The sequence below is a fragment of the Musca domestica genome, unplaced genomic scaffold (genome assembly GCF_030504385.1).
Source record: "Musca domestica strain aabys unplaced genomic scaffold, Musca_domestica.polishedcontigs.V.1.1 58, whole genome shotgun sequence".
Taxonomy (NCBI): domain Eukaryota; kingdom Metazoa; phylum Arthropoda; class Insecta; order Diptera; family Muscidae; genus Musca; species Musca domestica.
Window position 1 is genome coordinate 4,377,911 of NW_026712360.1, and position 26,419 is coordinate 4,404,329.

Genomic DNA, 26,419 nt, shown 5'->3' on the forward strand with positions numbered 1-26,419 from the left:
ATGTTTTACAAAGTGGAACTATTTTCCAGAAATTCCCTTAGTCATGACCCAAATATGTACTTACTTGCCAAATCTACGCCATTTCATGCAGGAATCCGAGTGGCCCGCCCAGTCCGCCTCTCCATTGGGTAGAACATAACATTTGCTTTTCTCCAAGTCAGCAAAATACCACAGCAACTGATTTAGGCCACAGGCAAAGGCGAACAAAACCAAGGAGTAGATGAAGAAGAATTTTACAATATCAATGACCATGCGGCCCAGGGAGATTTGCAGGGGACCCAGGTGGGGATTAATCGAGAACATGTGGACCAACTTCAGGGCAGAAAAAACATTGGCGGCGGCAAACAAACCCTCTGCAATCAGCTGGGGATCAAAATCATCCCACTGCTCGCGTGGGACAAAGGCCATTTTAGGGTCCTTGGAAATCTCACGGGATTGTTGGATATAGGCAAAGGTCCTAGAAATTGGAGAAAAGTAAATTTAATTAAAAAAAATCAAAACCTCTTTCCCCCCTTGCCTACCTCATACACATCACACTGATGTACAGACTGTTCCTCAGGAAATCTATGAAATTCCACATATTCCTCAGGTAACATTTCATGCCCACATTGAAGATTTCCTGGACCTCTTCCCACATAAATCCAAAGACATACAGCACCACCAGTAGCTCCAGTTTTGTTGGACCCCGTCCCCGTTGACGCATTTTCTCCTCGAGCAGCTGCTGTTTCATCCGGTCACTGCCCAGTATGCGTATCACATCTTCATCGGCACGCTGGGAGACCAGAATAAGGATAACTGTTGAATGTCAAATGCAGCAGCACCAGAAGCAGCAGCAGGACAATGGCAGGAAATAATGGTGAACGAGAAGAGAAAAACGAAAAAAAAATAACAAATTATGTGACTTGGTTGAGAATCACAGATATTAAATGGCAATCAGAGCGAGAAAGAGAGAAATGGAGAAGATACTTTTTTGGAGAGAGGGGAAGAGAGGAAGAGCTACGGACAAATGGAGACTATGCCACACATATTAAGAACTCTTAAACTAAGTGAAATGACAAGCAGAGTTGGTGAACAATTTAATGAGAAAAATTACCTGACCGCCAACTCTCTGAGAGAGAAATGAAATGTCTCAATGAAAACACTATCTCTAAGGTATTTTTTCTCAGAGATGAAGTCCTAAATTTTATTGGAGAGGTTTTTTTTAGAGAAAACTTTCATTGCTATCCCTTATAATGTCAGAGAAAAGATTTCAATTGGATCTTAAAATATAAAAAAAGACCAGCGACAGGATCTTATCTAGTAACAAACTGACCCTGAGAAGAGGTCAACTCAGGGTAAAACGTTTCCAACTAGGCCTAATATTTGGGAAAACTTAATCCCTTCTTTTAATTACAGAAAAAATAGCTATCCGAACCTTAATTTAAAGAATGGACCTAAAGAAGTTCTCGTTCTACGAAGAGATTATAGGTCGGATCAGCTATTCTCTAAAAGGCAAAATGGAGCTCATCGAGAAACTTCTCGGAGATAATGGAGGTGACTGGCCCTCATCACATAGATAAATGTTTGGGATGGCAAAATTCTCCCAGATAATGATCTCAGAGAGAATAGTCCTGTCATACCATTATCGAAGACATAATAGTCCTGACAGCTGAGATAATGGTCCCGACCAGCCATTTTTTCCGTGATAATGGTCCTGACCAGCAATTATTTCTGAATCAACCATTATTTCTGAGAAAATGGTACTGACCGGCCTGTAATTGTCCTAATCAACCATTATCTTCGAGATAGTCTTCCTGACCAGCCATTATGTTGGAGATGATGATCGTGACTGGCCATTATCTAAGAAATAATGTCCTGACTGGCCAATGACTCAAAGATAATTGTCCTGACTTGCCATTATCTCCGAGATAATTGTCCGGGCTAAAAATTATCTAAGAGATAATTATCCTGACTGGCCATTAACTCCAAGATAATTGTCCTGTTCTGCCATTATATAAGAGATAGTTGTCCTGACCGGTCATTATATCTGTTCTGACCAGCCATTATCTTCGAGATAATATTCCTGACCGGCTAGTAACTCTGAAATATAGTCCTGGTCAGCCTTTATTTCAGCCATAATGCTCCTGACAAGCCAACATCTGCGAGATAATGGTCCTCAATTGCACTACTTTTTAAATATAGAAATCCTGGCCAGCCGTTATCTCCGAGATAATGGTTCTGACGAGCTAGTATCTCCCAGATAATGGTTCTGACCAGCCACTATCTCCAAGATAACAGATCTGACCCCCTTATGTCAGGGATAATAGTTCTGAGCAGCCTTGAGAACTAAAATTGTCCTCGTTTAATATTAAAAAAATATTTTTACAAAATCAAAAAAAAAAAAAATCACGTTTGGCCCTTGAAAAACTATTTTTACAAAATCCACGTTTGGTCCTTAAAAAATATTTTTTTATAAAATCCAGGTTGAGCCTTAAAAAAATATTTTTTTTATAAAATCCACCTTTGGCCCTTTAAAATATTTTCCAAAAAACCACTTTTGGTCCTTTAAAATATTTTCCAAAAAACCACTTTTGGTCCTTTGAAAGAATATTTTTACAAAATTCACGTTTGGTCCTTTTGAAAAAATATTTTTCTAAAATCCACGTTTGGTCCTTTTGAAAAAATATTTTTCTAAAATCCACGTTTGGTCCTTGAAAAAAATATTTTTCTAAAATCCACGTTTGGTCCTTAAAAAAAATATTTTTTACAAAATCCACGTTTGGCCCTTGAAAAAATATTTTTACAAAATCCACGCTTGGTCCTTGAAAAATATTTTTATAAGACCCACTTTTGATCCTTGAAAAATATTTTTTATAAGACCCAAGTTTGATCCTTAAAAAATATTTTTATAAAATCCACGTTTGGTCCTTTTGAAAAAATATTTTCCTAAAATCCACCTTTGGTCCTTGAAAAAATCCACATTTCGTCCTTGAAAATATATTTTTTTAAAATCCACGTTTGGTCCTTGAAAACTTCCACGTTTGGTCCTTTAAAAAATATTTTTCTAAAATCCACATTTGGTCCTTGAAAAATATTTTCTATAAAATCCACATTTTGGTCCTTGAAAAAATCCACGTTTGGTCCTTGAAAAAATATTTTTCTAAAATCCACATTTGGTCCTTGAAAAATAATTTTTGATCTTTGATAAAATCCACATTTGGTCCTTGAAAAAATATTTTTCTAAAATCCACATTTGGTCCTTGAAAAAATCCACATTTCGTCCTTAAAAATATATTTTTTTAAAAATCCACGTTTGGTCCATGAAAAAATCCACGTTTGGTCCTTGAAAAAACATTTCTCTAAAATCCGCATTTGGTCCTTGAAAAAATCCACATTTGGTCCTTGAAAAAATCCACGTTTTGTCCTTGAAAAATCCACGTCTGGTCTTTGAAAAAATCCACGTTTGGTCCTTGAAAAAATATTTTTCTAAAAACCGCATTTGGTCCTTAAACAATTTTTTTTACTACACTATCGATTACTCATTTTTTTCTTTTCATGCTCTTGAATTTCAAAAATAAAAAATAAACATTCTACAGCATCTGATGTTCCCTGTGGTTCGTTGGACTCCTTGGAAGTACCCATTTGTCTTTGGAACTGTAGATTAATTCCCATATAAAGTTGTGGTCGCCATTGTCTTTGCTAGATTATTATTAAATAGTAAATCCTGTTCTATGTATATGTATGTCCCTGTGTGTGTGCGTGGGAAAATAACATGATATCCGTTTTGGTCAAGTACAAGGACATTCTATGTTTCACGCATCCCTACACACACACAAACACTTGGCCACCAACAACAAACTCTGGCACGAATATGCCTTAAGTAGAATAGTAATAGTCTATGATTTGATGGTGTTGGTGTGGTTATGTGGTGGCATCTATATATGTGTGCGTAGGTGTGTATGTTGTATTAGTGTGTGTGTGTGGTTTGTCATGTGGTCAACATTGCGGTGGCAGTATTAAATGTTAGTCTTATGTGATGGCTTAGTGGTTGTCATTTAAATGTAAGAATATCTACATTTATGTGGGGGTGTATGTATGTGTGTGTGTGTGAGTGAGCGAGCGAGAGAGAGAGATAGAGAATGAAAGAGTGTTGATATAAAAACAAAAGAATAAAATACGCTTAGTATGCTTCCATTATCATTATGGCCGAAGCGTCAGATTTTTCCAAACAGTGGATAAAGTGCAAGGATAACAATTGTATCCCCCACTGAATCCTTCTGGGGGGTCATTGCCTCAGAGATATTGGTCCTGACCGGCCATTATTTCAGAGATAAGTCTTCTGAGCATGGATGATGATCCTGAACTTAGTTTCACAACATTTTTTCTTGTCCAGCCCTAATTTGCCTTTATGTCAACGGAAAAATTCCTCTCCGGAGTCCTTGGTTTTAAATTCTTCTCTGTTATTAAATTCTTCCCTTCAAGCTGCAAACGAGGATTTTTTAAACGCACTTTCGAAGGATATTCAGAGCTACAAACGTGGTTTTCTTAAAAAAAAACTTTTCAAGGACCTGCCAGCTACAAACGTGAATTTTTAAACAAATTTTTCAAGGACCGCCAAAACTAATTTTTCAAGGATCTTACTTGGAAGAGATGGGGATTTTTTAAACAAATTTTCCGAAGACCTCCCAAGCTACAAACGTGGATTTTCTTAACAAATTTTTCAATGACCTTCCAAGCCATAAACGTGGAAAGCTTCTGATCGACCACTGTTACATAGATAAGGGTCCTAATGGTTCTCAGGGATGATGATCATGAACTTTTATTGTCTCGCAACTTTTCTTCTCGACCAGCCCTAAATTGTCTTCATCTCAGCAGAAAAATTCTTCTCCGGAGCCCTTCTTGGTTTTTAAATTCTTCTCTCCAAGCAACAAAAGAGGATTTTTTAAACGTACTTTACAAGGATATTCAGAGCTACAAACGTGGTTTTCTTAAACAGACTTTTCAAGGACCTGCCAGCTACAAACGTGCATTTTTAAAAAGAATTTTTTAAGGACATCCAAAATTAATTTTTTAAGGATCTCCCAAGCAACAAACGGGGATTTTTTAAACAAATTTTCCGAAGACCTCCCAAGCTACAATCCCGGATTTTTCAAATAAAATATTCAAGGATCTTTTTTTCAAACAAATTTTCCGAAGACCTCCCAAGCTATAAACGTGGATTTTCTTAACAAATTTTTCAAGGACCTCCCAAACCATAAACGTGAACAGCTTCTGATCGCCCACTGTTTCATAGATAAGGGTCCTAATGGTTCTCAGGGGTGATGATCATGAACTTATATTGTCTCACAACCTTTTTCCGGTCCAGCCCTAATTTGCCTTCATCTCAGCAGTAAAATTCCTCTCCGGAGTCCTTGTTTTTAAATTCTTTTCTTGTGTTTTGTTCTTTCCGCCCACTGTTCCCACCACTCAGTTATCATCATTGTGGTTGTATTACATGGAGTGATGCTGTCGTCGGTTTATGAGATTAGATAATGTCCACAAATGGTTTTAAGACAGCATCATCTTCTATTCCGGGTTTCCGTCCCTCAACCCACCCCCCATTCACAGTTGTTGAGAACCAGTAGAGTCATCATGTCATTTAAACAAATAGAAAAACATAAAGACCTCTGCCTCTCAACCCCAACACAGCTAGCCGAACCTCAACTATTCCTCATGGCAAACATAATGAGGAGGAAGTGGATTTTCCGGGGAGGAGAGAGTACAAGGAAGCTCCCCAAAGGATATGGGGTACAAGTAAATATGTTTTCATTTAGTTTGAGTATATGTCTTCCTCCCCCCTCTCCTCCTATATTCCCCTCTCTAAACATTGCTCTATTAATAATTCTCTCTGTGATAAATGAGTGAGCGAATGAACCAAAAACTTGAAAATTGAAAATGTGGCTGTCATTTACCAGCTTTTCCATTTCTCCTTTAAAGCTCCTGAATGCTATTCAATTATGCTCACGATTTTGTTTGGTCTGACAAACAAAGATCTCGTAAAAAAAATCTTTGTGACGGTTCTACTTACACAAGAAGAAGAGATACGACGAGGCATGAATGAGAAACTTCATGAAAGGTTTACGCATTAGCACACCGGTCTTGCAATTGGGCGCCACCATGTAGATCATACAATAGATGGGAAACAACACGGCCACCTGGGCAATGCAAATCATTTTCTCCAACAGAGATTTGCGGCGGAAGCCGGGTAGGCCTTCATACCAAATGGCCGAGAGCAATTGTTGGATGTTGGAATGGGCCACGAACTGGAGGGAATAAATCCAAAAATTTATAATTTTTTTCTAAATTTTCTCTCTACACCAAACCCACCTTTTTCTGCTTATAATACACCGCCTGGGTCAGACGCGACAAGGACATGCGATCACCTGGCTGATATGTTGACATATCCGGATCATAGTTCAAAATTATGGCCAGTTCATTGGAGGTACGAGTTTGATCGAGTAGATCAACGGCAAACTGTTGACATTGGCGACGCAGCTCCACATATTCCGATTTGGATTCCTGGACACAAATTTTTAATATTTTTCTGGATTTATTATCTTTTTTGTGGGTCTTACCTGTTCAGTAATCGATAAATTCCTTAGATCCCAGGATAGCTGAAATGATGTTATAATGGGATCATGGGAGGTCAAACAGATCAGCGATGGACTGGAAAGGGCACGATAAATATTCACACGAGACAAGGAATGGCGCAGCGAATCTTCGATGGACATGCGGACACATTCGTCACAACCACATCTGGAAATCAGGAAAAATTTAAAAAAAATATGGGATTAGAAAAAAGATATTTGTAGGAAAAATCTTGGATTTCTAATCATATTTTTAAGGACCAGGACAATAGTTTTTCAGGGACCTTCCGAGGCCAAACATGATTATTTAAAAAATCTTCTGGAGGACCTACAGAGATTCAAATGTGGATTTATTTATAATATTCTCTCAAGGACCCCTTCGAAAGGAAAACATGGATCTTTTGAACAAATTTTTCAAGGACCTCTACAAACATGAATTATAAATGAAAATTTTCAAGGACATCCTGAGCTATAAGCGAGTTTTATATATTTTTTCAAGGACCTTCTAAGCTGTAAGCTTGGATTTTAAAATTTAATTTTTCAAAGACCTAATGTAGCTTCTTTTTAATTTTTTTTTCAAGTACCTTCTAAGCTATAAGCGTGGATTTTTTAAATATATTCAAGGACATTCTAGGCTATGAACGTAGATTTTCTAAATATATTTAATTAAGGTCCTTCTAAGCTATATACGTGGATTTTTTAAATATATTTCTAAATTAAAAAGAGTGTATTTTTTATTTTTTTTTTCAAGGACATTCGTGGATTTTTTAAATATTTTTAAAGGACTCAAGCCATAAACGTGGATTTTTTTAAACAAAATTTTTCTAGGACATCCCATGCCATAAACGTGGATTTGTTAAGCAACATTTTCAAGGACCTCCCAAGCCATAAACGTGGATTTTTTAAACAAAATTTTTCAAGGATCTCTCAAGCCATAAACTTGGAGTTTTTAAACAAAATTTTTCAAGGACCTGCCAAGCTACAAACGTGGATTTTTTAAGCAAAAATTTTCAGGGACCTCCAAGGCACGAAACGTGAATTTTTTAAACAAAATTTTTCAAGGACCTCCCAAGGCACGAAACGTGAATTTTTTAAACAAAATTTTTCAAGGACCTCCCAAGCCATAAACGTGGATTTTTAAACAAACTTTTTCGAGGACCTCCCAAGCCATAAACGTGGATTTTTAAACAAACTTTTTCGAGGACCTCCCAAGCCATAAACGTGGATTTTTAAACAAACTTTTTCGAGGACCTCCCAAGCCACAAACGCGGATTTAATAAACAAAATTTTTCAAGGACCTCCCAAGCCATAAACGTGGATTTTTAAACAAACTTTTTCGAGGACCTCCCAAGTCACAAACCTTGATTTTTAAACAAACTTTTTCGAGGACCTCCCAGGTCACAAACCTTGATTTTAAAACAAAATTTTTTAAGGATCTCCCAGGCCACAAACTTGGATTTTTTAAACAATATTTTTTAAGGACCTCCCAAGCCATAAACGTGTATTTTTTATACAATTTTTTAAGGACCTCCCAAGCTACGAATGGAGATTATTTAAACAAATTTTTCAAGGTTCTCCCAAGCAATAAATGTAGATTTTTTAAACAAATTTTTCAAGGACCTCTAAAGCCAGAAATGTCGACTTCAAAAAAAAGAAAATTTTCAAGGACCTCCCAAGCCTTAAACGTGGATTTTTTAAACAATTTTTTTAAAGACCTCTCATGCCTTCTTTTAAACAAATTCTATAAGGACCTCCCGAGCTTCAAAGTAGATTTTCTAAACAAAATTTTCAAGGACCTTTTTATTAACAATTTCATCAAGGACCTCTCGAGCTACAAAAGTGGTCTTTTTAAACAAATCTTTCTACGACCTCCAAACTACAAACAAGGATTTTTTAATGAAATTTTTCCAGAGAGCAGATTTTTGAAAAAAAAAATTTGCAACAACATTTTTAAGGACCTTATAAGCCATAAACTTGGATTTTTCAAAGGAATTTTTGAAACAACATTTTTCAAGGAACTCCCAAGCCATAAACGTAGATTTTTAAAAACAAATTTTTTAAACAAATTTTTCCAAGGACCTCCCGAGCTACAAATGTGAGTTTTCCAAAAAAAAATCAAGAACCTCTCAAGCTACAAATTTGAGTTTTCCAAACAAATTAAGAAATGTGAATTTTTTAAAACAATTTTTTCCAAGGACCTCCCTAGCTACAATCATGGATTTTTAGGACAAATTTTTCAAGGACCTTAAAAATAATTTTTTAAGCACCTCCCAAGCTACAAACGTGGATTTTTGAAAAAAAATTTCAAATGACCTTAACAAATATTTTTTCAAAGGCCTCCCAGACAAGAAACGTGGATTTTTTAGACAAATTTTCAAATGGCCTCAAAAATATTTTTTTCGAAGTCCTCCCAGACAAGAAATGTAGATTTTTTAAACAAATTTTCAAAGGGCCTCCAAAATATTTTTTTCAAGGTCCTCCCAGGCAAAAAACGTGGATTTTTCAAACAAATTTTTCAAGGGCCTCCAAAAAATTTTTTCAAGGTCCTCCCAAGCAAAAAACGTGGATTTTTTAAACAAATTTTCAAAGGGCATCTAATAAATTTTTTTCAAGGTCCTCCTAGGCAAGAAACTTGGATTTTTTAACCAAATTTTTAAAGGACCTTCAAAATAATTTGTTCAAGGACCGCCCAAGACATAAACCTAAATTTTTTATCCAAATTTTTAAAGGACCTGCAAAATAAATTTTTCAAGTACGTCCCAAACCATAGAGCTGACTTTAAAAAAAAAAAATTAAGTACCCGCGTGTAGCTTACACGTAGACTTTTTAATCAAATTTTTAAAGGAAATCCAAAATATTTTTCTCAAGGACCTCCCTGGCAAGAAATGTGGAATTTTTAAGAATTTTTTCTAGGACCTTTTAAGCTATAAACATGGAATTTTTAAACTGATTTCAAAGGACCTTCCACATTCGTTTTTTTAAGGACAATCGTATGAGTGTGGATTTTTTAAACATTTCTTGTTGATCCAAGCTATGAACGTAATTAATCATTTCATGACAATTTTTCTTTAAGGAATTCACTATTACAAATTTTTACTCTTTTCAGGGTATTTTCTCTCACTCAAATGACGAAGAATGTAATGTGTTTTTTTTTTTTTCTTCCGCAACTCACCTGATATCATGCGGTACCGGAACGGCCGCACCTCTGTCCAAAAGAATTTTCAGAATTTCAAAATTGTTTTTGTGAGCTGCCAGTATCAAAGGTGTTATATCCGGCGGAAACATGGCGGTATTAATGTCAACTTTTTGCCAACTCTAAAAAAAGAACAAAAAAAGAAAAAAAACTCGGCATTAAAACAAAGGAAACTTCTTGGCGGAACTGCCAAAAGAATAACAAAGTGAATATGAAAGCAAGGAGGGCAACAAAAAAAAGAAAAAAAAACAATTTTCAGTGAAATAGAAAATTTTCTATGTGTGTATGTGTGTGTGAGCCTTTAAAGATACGAGTTGAGATAACTTCTAATTCAGTAGCAAAAATGCGAATCATTTTTGTTTGCCAAGAGTAGCAGCAGCAACAAAAAATGAAAAGCTTAGTTGTCTGTCTCTGGAGCTTTGCAATTTCTTCTCTCTAAACATGCCATTCATACGTAAGAAAAAATGAAGTCAAGGGCGTATGAATTAGTCCCTTCCCCCTTCTTCCACCATCCTTTGCCCCCTATACCGTAATGCATGAAAAATTAAAATTCTCTTTTTTTTTAAACGACCGAGCAAGTCCTTATCGCATCTCAAGCATCATAGAAGTTAAAGTAGTAGTAGCAGCAGCAGCAGCAAAAACGTAACTAAAACGTAACATTTGTGGTACATTAAGTGCCTAATCAAGCAAACATTCATGTCATTTTTTCGTTGGATTTGTCATGCAACTTTTTTGCTGTTGCCGTTGTTGTTGTCATCGTTCCGTATCCTTAAAGGCAGAGAATAAAAAAAGACGTACACATCCACAAATGACTAGGCAGGAAAAATGCTTAGCCCAATTGTGAAATATCGTTGTAGTTGTTGTTGTTCTTTTGTGTGTGTGTGTGTGTGTCTCTTTTCTTGGGAAAGGCATTACAAAGCAGAAAAGATGGAAAGCAGAGAGAAGTTGAGAGACGAAACTAAATTACCCAGGACTATGAAGGTATATTGTCAGCGTTTTAAATCATTTGTTCCAGATATGTGAAATATTTGTGACAAGGTATTCTGGGGGAAGATTTAAGAACCAATGGGGAAATACAAAGAAGTTTAAAAAGAAAAATCTGACCTTTTTGAGGAAAACATTTCATAGGGCAAGGATCAAATTTTTTTTATGATAGCAATGTAATTAAATCTATAAATTTTACAACTTTAAAAGTTTGCGACAAAACCTATGCACACTGATAGTTATGGCATCTCCCTATCCCGCTCTCCCACATGTTTGGGTCAATGGGGTGGGTGTTCTCTCAAATGACATAAGACACCCAATATAGGGCCAAAACATATTTTAGAAGATATTTTAGGCTGCGAGAAGACCATTTCTGTGATTTTCTTGGAATTTTTCTAAACAAATTTTTCCAAAAAAAAAAAAAAAATCCGGGCTATTAACTCAAAGTTAAGGAGTGGTTAATAGCCTATTTTTGGAATTTCTAGAAGATTTCTTTTTTTGTTAGAATGATGTCCATCCTCCATAAATTCTGTGTGTTTGAAAGGGATCCGTAAAAGCCATATGGATCTATAAAAAGCCTCATTTTTAAATGTCACTGAATAAATTATTTCCAGGTCCTTCCAAGCTATACGATGATGATTTTTATGTATAGAGGGTGAGATGAAAAAACTACAACCAACTTCAGACTGGTGTCGTTTCTAAGTCACTCGTCCGATAGCTGTTAAAATTATTCCAGTGACAGCTCATTATATTGTTTACAAGCGTACAATAGCATTTTGCTGAGAATTTTCCAGAAAAAAAGTTATTCGTGATGGAACTCAAGCGTGATAGTGTGATTTCTTTATATTTGGCTGGAAAACCACCAACCATGTGGCTATCGTTAGAGCACTCCGGCGTTTAAATGTGAATTAATCTTTTGTGTCTCGTACCATCACTCGTTACCGTGATACTGATACGCTTCTTACCCGACGTCAAGGAAGTGGACGAAAGAAAACAACAACCATATGTTGCAGAAATGGTTCGAAAAGTAAGTAAGCGACTTGATCGAAACCCTCGTTGCAGTGACCGAAAAATGGCTCGTGAGCTGAACATATCACAATATTCCATTCGGCAAATATTCAGAAAGGAGCTCGGTCGGGGTAAAGCCATTGAAATTCCAAAAAGTGCCAGAACTTACACCGAAACAGAAAAAAAAATAAACTCAAAAGGGTTAAAGAGTTGCTTTGTTGAGTTCCTTAACCGAAAGTGCTGAACTGCCGAATTTCGTTTCCTCCGATGAGAAAGATTCGTTGTCGACCAGTTTGTAAACAAACAAAATGATCGTTTTCACTTGCCAAAGAGGTCAGCTGAAAAAGTGCACCTTCGGTTGGCCACCAGAACTCAAGCGCCGGCCATGGTGATGATGTGGGCGGCCATGACAGCCGATGGCTGCTCTCCGCTTTTATTAATCGGCCGTGGAATTAGAATAAATGTCGAATATTATAGCGAAAATATTCTGGAGGGCGTATTAAAGCCTTGGGCACCAACATTTTGGCCGCAGAACTTGGACATTGCAACAGGACTCAGCATCATCACACTCAACACGCCACCGCCACCCAAGAATGGTTACAAAATGAGGTTCCTCCCTTCATTTCCAGCGCACAATGGCTACGAAAATCTCCGGATACCAATCCGTTGGACCTGTTGTGTCTGAAGTATTTTGGAAAGCAAGGTTGGCACTAAAAAAAAGTACCAAAGTGTCGATCACCTCAAGCAAGCGCTTCACCGGGAGTGGACCAAAATACCGCAGAGTAAAATTCGGACAGCGTGTGGCCGTTTGGTTTCTTTGGCCGTTTGAAGGCCACAATTCGTGACAAAGGTGACCAATTCGAACAAATCTAAACTTATTCTAAAACTGATGCTATTTCCGACATTTTTTGCTTTCATTCAATAAAATTTAAGACAAAATGTAAAATTATGGCGTTTGACTTTGTTGCAGTCATTTCTTCAAGGACCTTCTAAGCTATAAGCTTGGATTTTTTAAAATATTTTTTCCAAGGATTTAACATGGATTTCTGGAATATAATTTAAATATATTTTTTCAAGGAGCTTTTAAGTCATGAAACATTTTTCTTTTTTAATATATTTTATAAAGGACCTATTTTTTCAATGACCCTATGTAGATTTTCTGAACATATTCTATCAAGGACCTTCTAAGCGAGGATTTTTTAAATAAATATTTTCAAGGATCTAATATAGATATCGTTTAGGTAATATATAGACTTTGTATATTTTCTCCGACAGGTAGTAAAAATTTATGGCAATTAATTTTGTGGAAAATATTGACTTGCTAGGATCACGTTTAAAGGATGTTTTAACCATAATCTCTATTTTGATTACTTTGTAACGTAAAAACGCCGATGTAAGTGTTTTCTATTTTTCCTCTGTTGGAATTCCGCTGGCTTTTCCCGGAATTATTTTTTGTGCTGAACAGTGGACTCAGAAACACACATTTGCCCCATTAATATTGTGTTTCTTTTTAAAATGTATTTGAGCGCCTAAAACTATGTTATACATACATGTAAATCTGGAAATAGTCACTTTACATATGATTCTAACACAATCTGGTGCTTTTTTCCTGCAATTAATTTTTGTGTTGTCCTGTGTAATCAGAAACGCCAGTCGTATGTTAATATAAAGTGTTTCTGTTCAGGTGAGAAAATTCTGTGTATCGCCTAAAACTATGCTATAGATTTTAAAAATAAATGTGGAATTAGTCACATTACATATGACATTAACATGAAGTGTAATATTGCCCTGTGTCACTATTTAGCATTAATACAATATGGATCGCATCAATACAAGAGAAAGCCAAGGATGCGATAGTGATTTATCCTTGTGATGATATTAATCTTCATGATGTATAGGAAAATGGTGAGCTCCGATTCCTATAATCCAAGGACTTTCAAATTAATTTTCAAATTTTCACAAAGTCCCCGATTCAACTATAAGAGCTTCACCAGGAATGAATCACCCTCGATATATTTGTGGAGATTTTTAAAATTTTTTACAAAGTCTCTTTGCCAACGAAGTTTTACAGCTTTCCAAGTTCCTCATTTTCTTTCAACGAATTTTTTTTTAAAAATAAAATCAATAAAAAAATAATAAAGACAAAAAAATCTAAGGAATTAGCACCTCCTCCCTACCTCTCCCAATGTTCCACTCTCTTCATTGAAGAAAGAGGAACAGAAAATTTGTACGAGACGATGGTGTTGATGACACACCACAAAAGGAAAAAAGAAAATTTTCCAACATATCCCACAGGCATTGTTATGATGTCTTTCCCCCAGAAAAAAACGTGTCTAATGACTGATGTCTAATTAAAGATTAGGCAAAGAAGGGTAGTTTTGTCAGCTTCTGCTTCCTGCCCTGGGCAAAAAACTAATTTCTTCCGAAGCAGTGGGTAAACTTCAAATATGCTTTAAATTTTGTTGCCATCGATAAGACACATATTCCGTTTTGTTATCTTGTCCTCTCTTTGTTTCTCGTTTTTTTTTTTCTCATGCACTTACATATAGGTCACCCTCTTTGTATATCAACTCTTCATGTTCCAGTAGAAGCTCCACAGCCTCGACAAATTCCGCATTGATGGCATGCAGCAGGGCATCCTTGGTCTCCACACCCATGATTACCAGCAACTCAACCATTTCCAGATTTTCATTATCGATGGCCAGGGTGAGGGCACGCCGGCCCAGGGGGTCCATGCAATTGATGTTGATGTGGTGTTTGCGATGGGCTTTTTGAAGGATTCTAGAAAAGCGAGAGAAACAAAAACTTTAGTTACAAGGTTTTTTCAAATATTTCCAATTAATTTTTAGAAATAAATTGTTGCTATTCTAAACTCAGGAAATTGTTGCCAACATTTATTCTCATAAAAAATTTAAAAATAAATTCGCCCAAAAGTATGCTTTTGATTTTTCAGGTAATTACCTGCCATTGCTACACAATCAACCAAATGTGGAGAAACTTTTAGTTTTAGTTTTCCTCCAAAAAAACCAATGTCTGATATTTGTACTGCCACAAAATTACTTCGATTGAAAAAGAGCATCACAATTATGCTCCATGCTTTTGCTTTTGCTTTTGCTTTTCCTTTTTTTAATTTTTCTTTGCCTTTTCATAAAGTTTCAAATCAATAGAAAAGTTCATATTTAAATTTGCAAAGGAAGGTTGTTGAAAATTTTCTCTTGACTTCGTTTCAAATTTTCTCCAAATTGCAAGGTAAACTGTTTAGGAGGAGGTGGAGGAGGAGGAGGCAAAACAAAACTTTTAATTAGATGCCTTATGGCTGGGAAAATGAAGAAGAAACAGAAAATTAGAATGAGATAGTTGGTGGGAGGAGAAGGAGGAGAAAGGGAAGTGTTTTCACTACTTCCCCTTAAATTTTCGTGGGGGAGAAGCCTCTTTAGTCTGTTCCTGAAAACATGGACAATTTTATGTTAGCTGAATTTTTATCACAAAATATATTTAAAAATTAAAATCATAATTCCTCAAAATGACAAGCTCTCCATAGAAAATCGAAATATAAGCTTTCATCTTCCCCAGAAATCTAGATTCGCAGAAATTGCAGATATTTTTATGTCCCACCAAAAAAAAAAAACAAGGAAAAATTTTTCCCCCTCCCCTCTACCCATCACCTGTCCTTAACAACTTTATTCCGTAGCCATATCATTAAAAAGTTGTTTGTCCCTCTTCTGTTTTGTCTTCCTCTTTGAAATTTGCGCTAAATTACAAAGTAAATAAATTACTTTAGAACAACTGGCGGCATTTGACTTTCTCTTTAATTTATTTACTTTGTTATGTTATCGCTTGTTGCCCCCTCTCCCCCTCAACAAAAAATAAAACTTCATTTGTCATCTTCTCCGGCAGCAGGTATTTTTGTGTTGGTAATTTATTTTAATAAGTTTTGCCTAAAAGTATGCTTTAATGTTATGAAAATAAGGTCAGAGAAATGTTTACTTATTTTGTTCTTAAATTTGATTGATATTTATTTACAAAATGGTACGGAACATTCTAAGTACAATTGTTTGAAAATTTTGCTTCTCACAGTACAATATTTAGTAGATTTCGGTACGAACTTCCAAGAGATCTACCCCATCCCTGTAGTTAGTATATCCAAGTCATCAAAATACAATAATTTCAGGCCAGATTTCAAATTTTGTTAATTTTGTTTAAAGTGGATTTTTGCACATTAATTTTTTGGTATTTTTATAGCATGCAAAAACTGCAACCAACTTCAGACTCCTGTCATTTCTAAGCTACTCGTCCGTCAGTTGTTAAAATTATTCCAGTGACAGCTCATTATATTGTTTAAAAGCTTACAAAGGTATTTTGTTGGGACTTTTCCAGAAAAAAAAGTTATTCGTGAAGGAATTCGAGCGTGATAGTGTGATTTCTTTATATTTGGCTGGAAAACCACAAGTGGCTATCGTTAGAGCACTCAATTTAAATGTGAATAAATCTTTTGTGTCTCGTTACCGTGACACTGGTAGCGTAGCCCGACGTCAAGAAAGTGGACGGAAGAAAACAGGAACATCAGCAGAAATGGTTCGAAAATAAAGAAGCGACTTGATCGAACCCCGCAGTGGCGTCGCAGTGGCCGAAAAATGGCTCATTAGCTGAACATATTGCAATATTCCATTCAGCAAATATTGAAAAATGAGCTCGGGGTAAAGCCATTGAAATCCCAAAAAGTGCAAGAACTTACACCGCAACAGAATGAAAATAGACACAAAAAGGAGCTAAAGAGTTGCTTCGTTGAGTTGCTTGGCCGAAAGTGGTGAACTGACGAATTTGGTTTTCTCCGATGAAAAAACATTCGTTGTCCAGCAGTTTGTAAACAAGCAAAATGATCGGGCTTACCTGCCAAAGAGGTCAGCTGAAAATGTACACCTTCGGTTGGCCACCAGAACTCAAGCGCCGGCCCTGGTGTGATGGTGATGGAGTGGGCCGCCATAACAGTCAATGGTCGCTCTCCGTTCGTATTAACCGACCGTGGCATTAGAATAAATGCCGAATATTATCGCGAAAATATTCTGGAAGGTGTATTTAACCCTTGGGCACGCAAACATTTCGGCCGCAGACCTTTGACATTTAAACAGGACTCAACACCATCGCAACCACTCATCACGCACCACACAAGAATGGTTACAAAATAAGGTGCCTCGCTTAATTTCCAGTGCATAATGGCCACCAAAAATCTTCGGATACCCATCCGTTGGACTATTGTGTCTGGAGTATTTTGGAAAGCTAGGTTGGCACTAAAATATCGATCACCTCAAGCAAGCGCTTCGCCGGGAATGGACCAAAATACCGCAGAACAACATTCGGGCAGCGTGTGACGGTTTCATTGGCCGTTTGAAGGCCATAATTCGTGCCAAGAATGACCAATTCGAACAAATCTAAACTTATTCTAAAATTTTATGCTATTTCCGACATTTTTTGCTTTCATTCAAAAAAATTTAAAAAAAAAATGTAAAAACTATGGCGTTTGACTTTGTTGAGGTTTTTTTATATATATCATATCGCTTCCAGGACTTATAGATACCTAAAAAACTACGTTGTACCATTTTGTACCTTAAAGTACTTTTCATACCCTTGAAGTACGAATTTCCAAAAAGTCCGCCTTATTTCATTTCTCATGTAACTGAAAAATTTGAAGCACTGCTATTAATTTATCGATCTCTTCTAAAGCCGTAAAAAATATTACTCCATTTGGTACAGTTTATTTCTTTTTAGGGCGACTTTTTTTAAACAAAATGAGAATTATTCTTGCCGAATTTTAAAGTTCCATCTCTCCCCGATATTTTAATAGCAACGTTGGACGTTTTTGTACTTTTGAAGTGCGAATTTGTAAAAATTCTGACTTTTTTCACCAAAGAGTGGTTGTTATGCAAAAATGTTCATTTCTTTCTAACTTATTTTAAAGTATGAAACTTCAAATTCGGCTTACCTCACCTAATATACAAAAAATTATCTTTTATCAATCCATAAATAGCAAGGTTAGGACATTTTCTTATTTTAGAACTTTTTTTAGTACCCTTAAAGTACGCATTCCTAACAATCCGGTCTTAGCCCAACTTGGATTAATTAATTAATCCAAATTAATTATTTTGTACCACTAGTAACCAGTTAAAAAACGATCCCATGCTAAATGTTCTAGTTCTTTCCGTTTCTATTGGAACTTTTCATACCCTTGTAGTACGAAACTCTAAAAGTCCAACCGTATCTTGTCTTAATGAACAAAAAATAATCCCTCTATAAACTTTCCAAGTTTTAAGACGTTCAGATCCAATAACATATTGTACATTTTGTATTTTTTTTTTTTTTTTTTTTTCAGAAACAAAAAATTCTAGAAATTCATTTTTAGTCACACCTTTACGTCAAAATTTGAGCTTCTCCCAAAATTGTACTACAGCTACAGCTTTGGTACTTTTGATTCCCTTAAAAAAACAAATTTTTGAAAAATAACACTACACCAGATCTCTAGGCATCATAAACTCAATAGAAACTGTTGTACCATTTGAGAATTTTCGTGCCATTAATATACGAATTTCCAAAAGTCCTCTAAATCAAGAACAAAGAAGAAGAATATTCCTCTAAATCTAGAATAAACCACACGAAGTTATCAGAGCTAGTACTATTTTTCACCTTCTTGTACTTTTCGTTCCCTTTTCAGATGCGAAATTCCAAAAATCCCGTCTTATCTCACCCCTGTACTTCTAGACTCATCCCCATTTCACCTGTATCTTTTTACCCTACTTTTTCATAAAAGTCCTTAAATATTTTCTTGTCTCTTTTCCCCTGTCATCAGGTATTTTTTTTACAGAAAATTTTATAAAAAGGATAAAAATGTTAATAATTTTCCCCAAATAAAATGTCAAGGTTTTATTTACTATTAAAAAATGCCCGCCTTCAAGAAAATATCCTTTTCAACAAAAGCATTTTTTACCCTCCACCATACTATGGAGAGTATATTAACCTTGTCATTCCGTTTGTAACTCCTCGAAATACTTATGTCATACCCAACAAAGTATATATATTCTTGATCAGCGTAAAATTCTAAGTCGATTTAGCGATGTCCGTCTGTCTGCATGTTTATCTGTCCGTCAGGTCTGTCTGTTGTAATCACGCTATCTTTCGAACGAATTAAGACAGAAGGCTAAAATTTGGCACACATATTTATTTTTCAAGTAGGTAGGTTAAGTTCGTAAATGGGCCATGTAGGTCCACGTCTTCGTATAGGCCCAATATATCAGTACCTCCCTATATTCGGTATTTTGACGATTTTAGCGACATTATTCAACGGAATTGTTTCAAATTACATATTTAGAGTTCGTAATGGGAACTACAGCCTGTGACAGAAAATTGTCTTTGCTGGTCCAGGTCTTCGTATAAGGCCCATATATCAGTACCTCCCAATATTCGGTATTTTGATGATTTTAGCGTCATTATTCGCCGGAATTGTTTCGAATTTGGTATTTGAAGTTCGAAATGGATACTACAATCTGTGACAAAAAATTGTCTATGCAGGTCCAGGTCTTTGTATAGGCCCCATATATCAGAACCCCCCTATATTCGGTATTTTGACGATTTTAGGTACAATACCCACCGAAATTGTTTGAGATGTCGGATTTTTCAGTTCATAAGGGATGCTACAGCCTGTGACAGAAAATTGCCTATTCTGGTCCAGGTCTTCGCACAGCTCCGATATAAGGGTACCTCCCTATATGCCATATTATGATGATTTTAGCTACATTATTTACCCTTTTTATTTCAAGTTTCGAATTTGAATATGGTAATGGCTTATGACAAACAATACCTCTGTAGGTCCACGTTGTATAGACCCCAATATAACGGCTATATTCGGAATATTTAAATTTTTACCAGAATTTTTTAAGGATTTTTTTATTTATTTATTTATTTATTTATTTATTTATTTTTTTTTTTTTTTGAAAATTTCGAAATTCGTTCCAAATGGGGGAGGGTATTCAAAGTTCGGCCCTGCCGAACATACTGCTTTTTAACTTGTTTAAATTTAATATACGTTGAAGGTAACCCTTCTGGTCGTATCTAATAAATATCTAAGTTGTTTTACTCTTCCAAGTAACAACAGATACAAATACCTTAATAAAAATTCTACAACAACTACGACAACAACAACTGTGGAAAATGTCATAATAAACACATACCTGAGATATTTTTTTTTTATTTGACAAAGACAATTTAATTTCGGAAAATATGAGACAAAGTCATGAAATGAATAAGGACAGGCAGAGGGGCAACATTTTTTTTGTGGCCACAACACACAGGACATGGGTCTGGGCTGGAATGGCAAATTTAAATTCCTAACAACATTCATTCATGGCTATAAATAGGTATGTCTGTATGTGTGTGTGTGTGTGTATTCCTTTATAATCATGGGAGAACATATACAAGGCAGGAAACACTTTACTAAAGTCCTTTTGGCCATTATTGTCAACAGTCGGTAACAACACTCTTTCTCTCACGCCTTTTTCCTTCCCCTTAACACCTCACACACAAAAGAGGCCACAAGAAACTTTTATTATGTATGAATATATGTGTGTGTGTCTTATGTCCAAGTGTTGCTAAGACAATACAACTGTTAAGGTTACACCATATTTTTGTGACCGAACAAGAAGTGTTGCAAACTCAATTCTAGCTTTACATTCCAATGCCTTTTTGGTGTGACCAAAAACTCAAACAACTGAGAGATGGACAAAGCGAGAGTTCCGTTCACACTTCGAACGAAACATTTGTTAGGTTCGGACGACACACTTTAACCTTTTGAAAGTGCGTTTACAGTCGGACAACAGTTACACTTGAATGTTTACAAGGATAATGATACACAAGAACAACAAACTACTATTGAGCCAGACTTTTCGGATGAGTGGCATGGCAACCTCCAGCTTCTTCTTCTTCCTTCTCTTTACAACAATATCAACTGACCAAAAATTCGAACACAAAGATAAAAACACTAACGACAACATCATCTGAAGGGAAACATACAATTTTGCCCCAAAGTAAAAGTTGTAGAATTTTTGTCAAACTGGAGGTCAGGGGGGACCATAACCATGGAGATATTTAAAGGAATTTGTATTTAGGAAAAGGGGTTGACCTAGTCTAACAAATGGAAATTAATTTAACAACATCTGGAAACAATGATATTCTCATTAGGGGGTTGATACATACCCACTACACAAAATTAGACAAGAGAACCAGCCAAATGAATAAAACTGTCCTTTAATTAAAAGTACTTTTTACTGAAGGACAGGAGGTCTTCTTTCCATAGAAGAGCAGAAGCAATTCTAAGAGGAGACGAAGCTCTTCTTTTTTCTAGAAGAGCAGAAGCTTTTATTCATCGAAGAGCAGAGTCTCTTCCTTATCGAAGAGCAGAAGCTTTTCTTCTTCAAAGAAGAGCAGAAGCTCTTCTTCTCAGAGCAGAGCAGAAGTTCTTCTACTTCACAGAAGAGCACACGCTCTTCTTCCCAGAGAAGAGCAAGATCTCTTCTTCTCAGTCTAGAGTGGAAGCTCTTCTTCTCAGAGAAGAGGAGAAACTCCACTTCTCAGAGAAGATCAAGAGGTCTTCTTCTCAGAGAAGAGCAAGAGGTCTTCTTCTCAGAGAAGAGCAAGAGCTCTTTTTCTTAGAGAAGAGCATGAGCCCTTTTTCTTAGAGAAGAGCTAGAGCTTCTCTTCTCAGCAGGAGCTCTTCTTCATGAAAATAAGGTCTTTTCTAGAAGAGCTGGAGGTCTTCTCATAGAAGAGCTGGAAGGTCTTTTTCAGAAGAGCTGAAGGTCTTCTTTCAGAAGAGCTGGAAGGTCTTCTCATAGAAGAGCTGGAAGGTCTTCTCATAGAAGAGCTGGAAGGTCTTCTCATAGAAGAGCTGGAAGGTCTTCTCATAGAAGAGCTGGAAGGTCTTCTCATAGAAGAGCTGGAAGGTCTTCTCATAGAAGAGCTGGAAGGTCTTCTCATAGAAGTGCTGGAAGGTCTTCTCATAGAAGAGCTGGAAGGTCTTCTCATAGAAGAACTGGAAGGTCTTCTCATAGAAGAGCTGGAAGGTCTTCTCATAGAAGAACTGGAAGGTCTTCTCATAGAAGAGCTGGAAGGTCTTCTCATAGAAGAGCTGGAAGGTCTTCTCATAGAAGAGCTGGAAGGTCTTCTCATAGAAGAGCTGGAAGGTCTTCTCATAGAAGAGCTGGAAGGTCTTCTCATAGAAGAGCTAGGAAGGTCTTCTCATAGAAGAGCTGGAAGGTCTTCTCATAGAAGATAGAAGAGCTGGAAGGTCTTCTCATAGAAGAGCTGGAAGGTCTTCTCATAGAAGAGCTGGAAGGTCTTCTCATAGAAGAGCTGGAAGGTCTTCTCATAGAAGAGCTGGAAGGTCTTCTCATAGAAGAGCTGGAAGGTCTTCTCATAGAAGAGCTGGAAGGTCTTCTCATAGAAGAGCTGGAAGGTCTTCTCATAGAAGAGCTGGAAGGTCTTCTCATAGAAGAGCTGGAAGGTCTTCTCATAGAAGAGCTGGAAGGTCTTCTCATAGAAGAGCTGGAAGGTCTTCTCATAGAAGAGCTGGAAGGTCTTCTCATAGAAGAGCTGGAAGGTCTTCTCATAGAAGAGCTGGAAGGTCTTCTCATAGAAGAGCTGGAAGGTCTTCTCATAGAAGAGCTGGAAGGTCTTCTCATAGAAGAGCTGGAAGGTCTTCTCATAGAAGAGCTGGAAGGTCTTCTCATAGAAGAGCTGGAAGGTCTTCTCATAGAAGAGCTGGAAGGTCTTCTCATAGAAGAGCTGGGAGGTCTTCTCATAGAAGAGCTGAAGGTCTTCTCATAGAAGAGTTGAAGGTCTTCTCATAGAAGAGCTGAAGGTCTTCTCATAGAAGAGCTGGAGGTCTTCTCATAGAAGAGCTGGAGGTCTTCTCAGAGAAGAGCTGGAGGTCTTCTCATAGAAGCGCTGGAGGTCTTCTCATAGAAGAGCTGGAGGTCTTCTCATAGAAGAGCTGAAGGTTTTCTCATAGAAGAGCTGAAGGTCTTCTCATAGAAGAGCTGAACGTCTTCTCATAGAAGAGCTGAACGGTCTTCTCTAGAAGAGCTGAACGTCTTCTCATAGAAGATCTGAAGGTATTCTCTAGAAGAGCTGAAGGTCTTCCCATAGAAGACCGGAAGGTCTTCCCATAGAAGACCGGAAGGTCTTCTCATAGAAGAGCTGGAAGGTCTTCTCATAGCAGACAAGAAGGTCTTCTCATAGCAGACCAGAAGGTCTTCTCATAGAAGAGCTGAAGGTCTTCTCATAGAAGAGCTGAAGGTCATCTCATAGAAGAGCTGAAGGTCTTCTCATAGAAGAGCTGAAGGTCATCTCATAGAAGAGCTGAAGGTCTTCTCATAGAAGAGCTGAAGGTCTTCTCATAGAAGAGCTGAAGGTCTTCTCATAGAAGAGCTGAAGGTTTTCTCATAGAAGAGCTGAAGGTCTTCTCATAGAAGAGCTGAAGGTCTGTTCATAGAAGAGCTGAAGGTCTTCTCATAGAAGAGCTGAAGGTCTTCTCATAGAAGAGCTGAAGGTCTTCTCATAGAAGAGCTGAAGGTCTTCTCATAGAAGAGCTGAAGGTCTTCTCATAGAAGAGCTGAAGGTCTTCTCATAGAAGAGCTGAAGGTCTTCTCATAGAAGAGCTGAAGGTCTTCTCATAGAAGAGCTTAGCTGAAGGGTCTTCTCATAGAAGAGCTGAAGGTCTTCTCATAGAAGAGCTGAAGGTCTTCTCATAGAAGAGCTGAAGGTCTTCTCATAGAAGAGCTGAAGGTCTTCTCATAGAAGAGCTGAAGGTCTTCTCATAGAAGAGCTGAAGGTCTTCTCATAGAAGAGCTGAAGGTCTTCTCATAGAAGAGCTGAAGGTCTTCTCATAGAAGAGCTGAAGGTCTTCTCATAGAAGAGCTGAAGGTCTTCTCATAGAAGAGCTGAAGGTCTTCTCATAGAAGAGCTGAAGGTCTTCTCATAGAAGAGCTGAAGGTCTTCTCATAGAAGAGCTGAAGGTCTTCTCATAGAAGAGCTGAAGGTCTTCTCATAGAAGAACTGAAGGTCTTCTCATAGAAGAGCTGAAGGTCTTCTCATAGAAGAGCTGAAGTTCTTCTCATAGAAGAGCTGAAGATCTTCTCATAGATGACTGAAAGGTGTTCTCATGGAGGACTGAAAGGTTTCTCATAAAAGAGCTGGAGGTCTTCTCATAGAAGAGATGGGGGTCTTCTCATAGAAGAGCTGGAGGTCTTCTCATAGAAGAGCTGGAGGTCTTCTCATAGAAGAGCTGGGGGTCTTCTCACAGAAGAGCCGGAAGGTCTTCTCACAGAAGAGCCGGAAGGTCTTCTCATAGAAGAGCCGGAAGGTCTTCTCATAGAAGAGCCGGAAGGTCTTCTCATAGAAGAGCTGGAAGGTCTTCTCATAGAAGAGCTGGAAGGTCTTCTCATAGAAGTGCTGGAAGGTCTTCTCATAGAAGAGCTGGAAGGTCTTCTCATAGAAGAGCTGGAAGGTCTTCTCATAGAAGAGCTGGAAGGTCTTCTCATAGAAGAGCTGGAAGGTCTTCTCATAGAAGAGCTGGAAGGTCTTCTCATAGAAGAGCTGGAAGGTCTTCTCATAGAAGAGCTGGAAGGTCTTCTCATAGAAGAGCTGGAAGGTCTTCTCATAGAAGAGCTGGAAGGTCTTCTCATAGAAGAGCTGGAAGGTCTTCTCATAGAAGAGCTGGAAGGTCTTCTCATAGAAGAGCTGGAAGGTCTTCTCATAGAAGAGCTGGAAGGTCTTCTCATAGAAGAGCTGGAAGGTCTTCTCATAGAAGAGCTGGAAGGTCTTCTCATAGAAGAGCTGGAAGGTCTTCTCATAGAAGAGCTGGAAGGTCTTCTCATAGAAGAGCTGGAAGGTCTTCTCATAGAAGAGCTGAAGGTCTTCTCATAGAAGAGCTGGAAGGTCTTCTCATAGAAGAGCTGGAAGGTCTTCTCATAGAAGAGCTGGAAGGTCTTCTCATAGAAGAGCTGGAAGGTCTTCTCATAGAAGAGCTGGAAGGTCTTCTCATAGAAGAGCTGGAAGGTCTTCTCATAGAAGAGCTGGAAGGTCTTCTCATAGAAGAGCTGGAAGGTCTTCTCATAGAAGAGCTGGAATGTCTTCTCATAGAAGAGCTGGAAGGTCTTCTCATAGAAGAGCTGGAAGGTCTTCTCATAGAAGAGCTGGAAAGTCTTCTTCATAGAAGACCGGAAGGTCTTCTTCATAGAAGACCGGAAGGTCTTCTCATAGAAGAGCTGGAAAGTCTTCTTCATAGAAGACCGGAAGGTCTTCTTCATAGAAGACCGGAAGGTCTTCTCATAGAAGAGCTGGAAGGTCTTCTCATAGAAGAGCTGGAAGGTCTTCTCATAGAAGAGCTGGAAGGTCTTCTCATAGAAGAGCTGGAATGTCTTCTCATAGAAGAGCTGGAAGGTCTTCTCATAGAAGAGCTGGAAGGTCTTCTCATAGAAGAGCTGGAAGGTCTTCTCATAGAAGAGCTGGAAAGTCTTCTTCATAGAAGACCGGAAGGTCTTCTTCATAGAAGACCGGAAGGTCTTCTCATAGAAGAGCTGGAAAGTCTTCTTCATAGAAGACCGGAAGGTCTTCTTCATAGAAGACCGGAAGGTCTTCTTCATAGAAGACCGGAAGGTCTTCTTCATAGATGACCGGAAGGTCTTCTTATAGAAGACCAGTAGTTGGTCTTCTCCATAGAAGACCAGTAGTTGGTCTTCTCCATAGAAGACCAGTAGTTGGTCTTCTCCATAGAAGACCAGTAGTTGGTCTTCTCCATAGAAGACCAGTAGTTGGTCTTCTCCATAGAAGACCAGTAGTAGGTCTTCTCCATAGAAGAAGACCAGTAGTTGGTCTTCTCCATAGAAGACCAGTAGTAGGTCTTCTCCATAGAAGAAGACCAGTAGTTGGTCTTCTTCTTCAAAGAAGACCAGTAGTTGGTCTTCTTCTTCAAAGAAGACCAGTAGTTGGTCTTCTTCTTCAAAGAAGACCAGTAGTTGGTCTTCTTCTTCAAAGAAGACCAGTAGTTGGTCTTCTTCAAAGAAGACCAGTAGTTGGTCTTCTTCTTCATAGAAGACCAGTAGTTGGTCTTCTTCTTCATAGAAGACCAGTAGTTGGTCTTCTTCTTCGTAGAAGACCAGTAGTTGGTCTTCTTCTTCATAGAAGACCAGTAGTTGGTCTTCTCCATAGAAGACCAGTAGTTGGTCTTCTCCATAGAAGACCAATAGTTGGTCTTCTCCATAGAAGACCAGTAGCTGGTCTTCTTCGTAGGAGACCAGTAACCAGGGTTTCTCCTTCTCATAGAAGCCCAGAAGGTCTCTCATAGAAATACCAACCTCTTTAAATTTCACTATTTTCCTCAATTATTTTCACTGTGGTTTTTCACTCAACCACGCCCACTATTTTTCATGCCCTAAACACTCCGCCCATTTCGCTAGAAATCGATATTTAGGCTTCAACTAACCAGCAATTACACTCGATTGAAAATGCATTAAATTTAATGTAAACTATTGCATATTTAATGCAACAAATATTCTGCAATAATCCCTTGCCTACTTTAAGGAGT

General features: G+C 37.5%; 1 protein-coding gene across 4 annotated transcripts in view; it reads right to left on the reverse strand.

The window, feature by feature from the left end:
* Nucleotides 1-26,419, reverse strand: part of LOC101899557 (transient-receptor-potential-like protein) — a 57,449-nt gene that overhangs the window by 3,930 nt on the left and 27,100 nt on the right. For all 4 annotated transcript variants that reach the window (XM_059128885.1, XM_059128883.1, XM_059128886.1 and 1 more), the window contains 7 exons: nt 14,334-14,571; nt 9,778-9,920; nt 6,594-6,774; nt 6,346-6,537; nt 6,047-6,281; nt 522-795; nt 65-457 (listed from right to left, as the gene is read on the reverse strand). In XM_059128885.1, the coding sequence (XP_058984868.1) occupies nt 65-457; nt 522-795; nt 6,047-6,281; nt 6,346-6,537; nt 6,594-6,774; nt 9,778-9,920; nt 14,334-14,571 (1,656 nt within the window). The remainder of the gene's footprint in view (nt 1-64; nt 458-521; nt 796-6,046; nt 6,282-6,345; nt 6,538-6,593; nt 6,775-9,777; nt 9,921-14,333; nt 14,572-26,419) is intronic.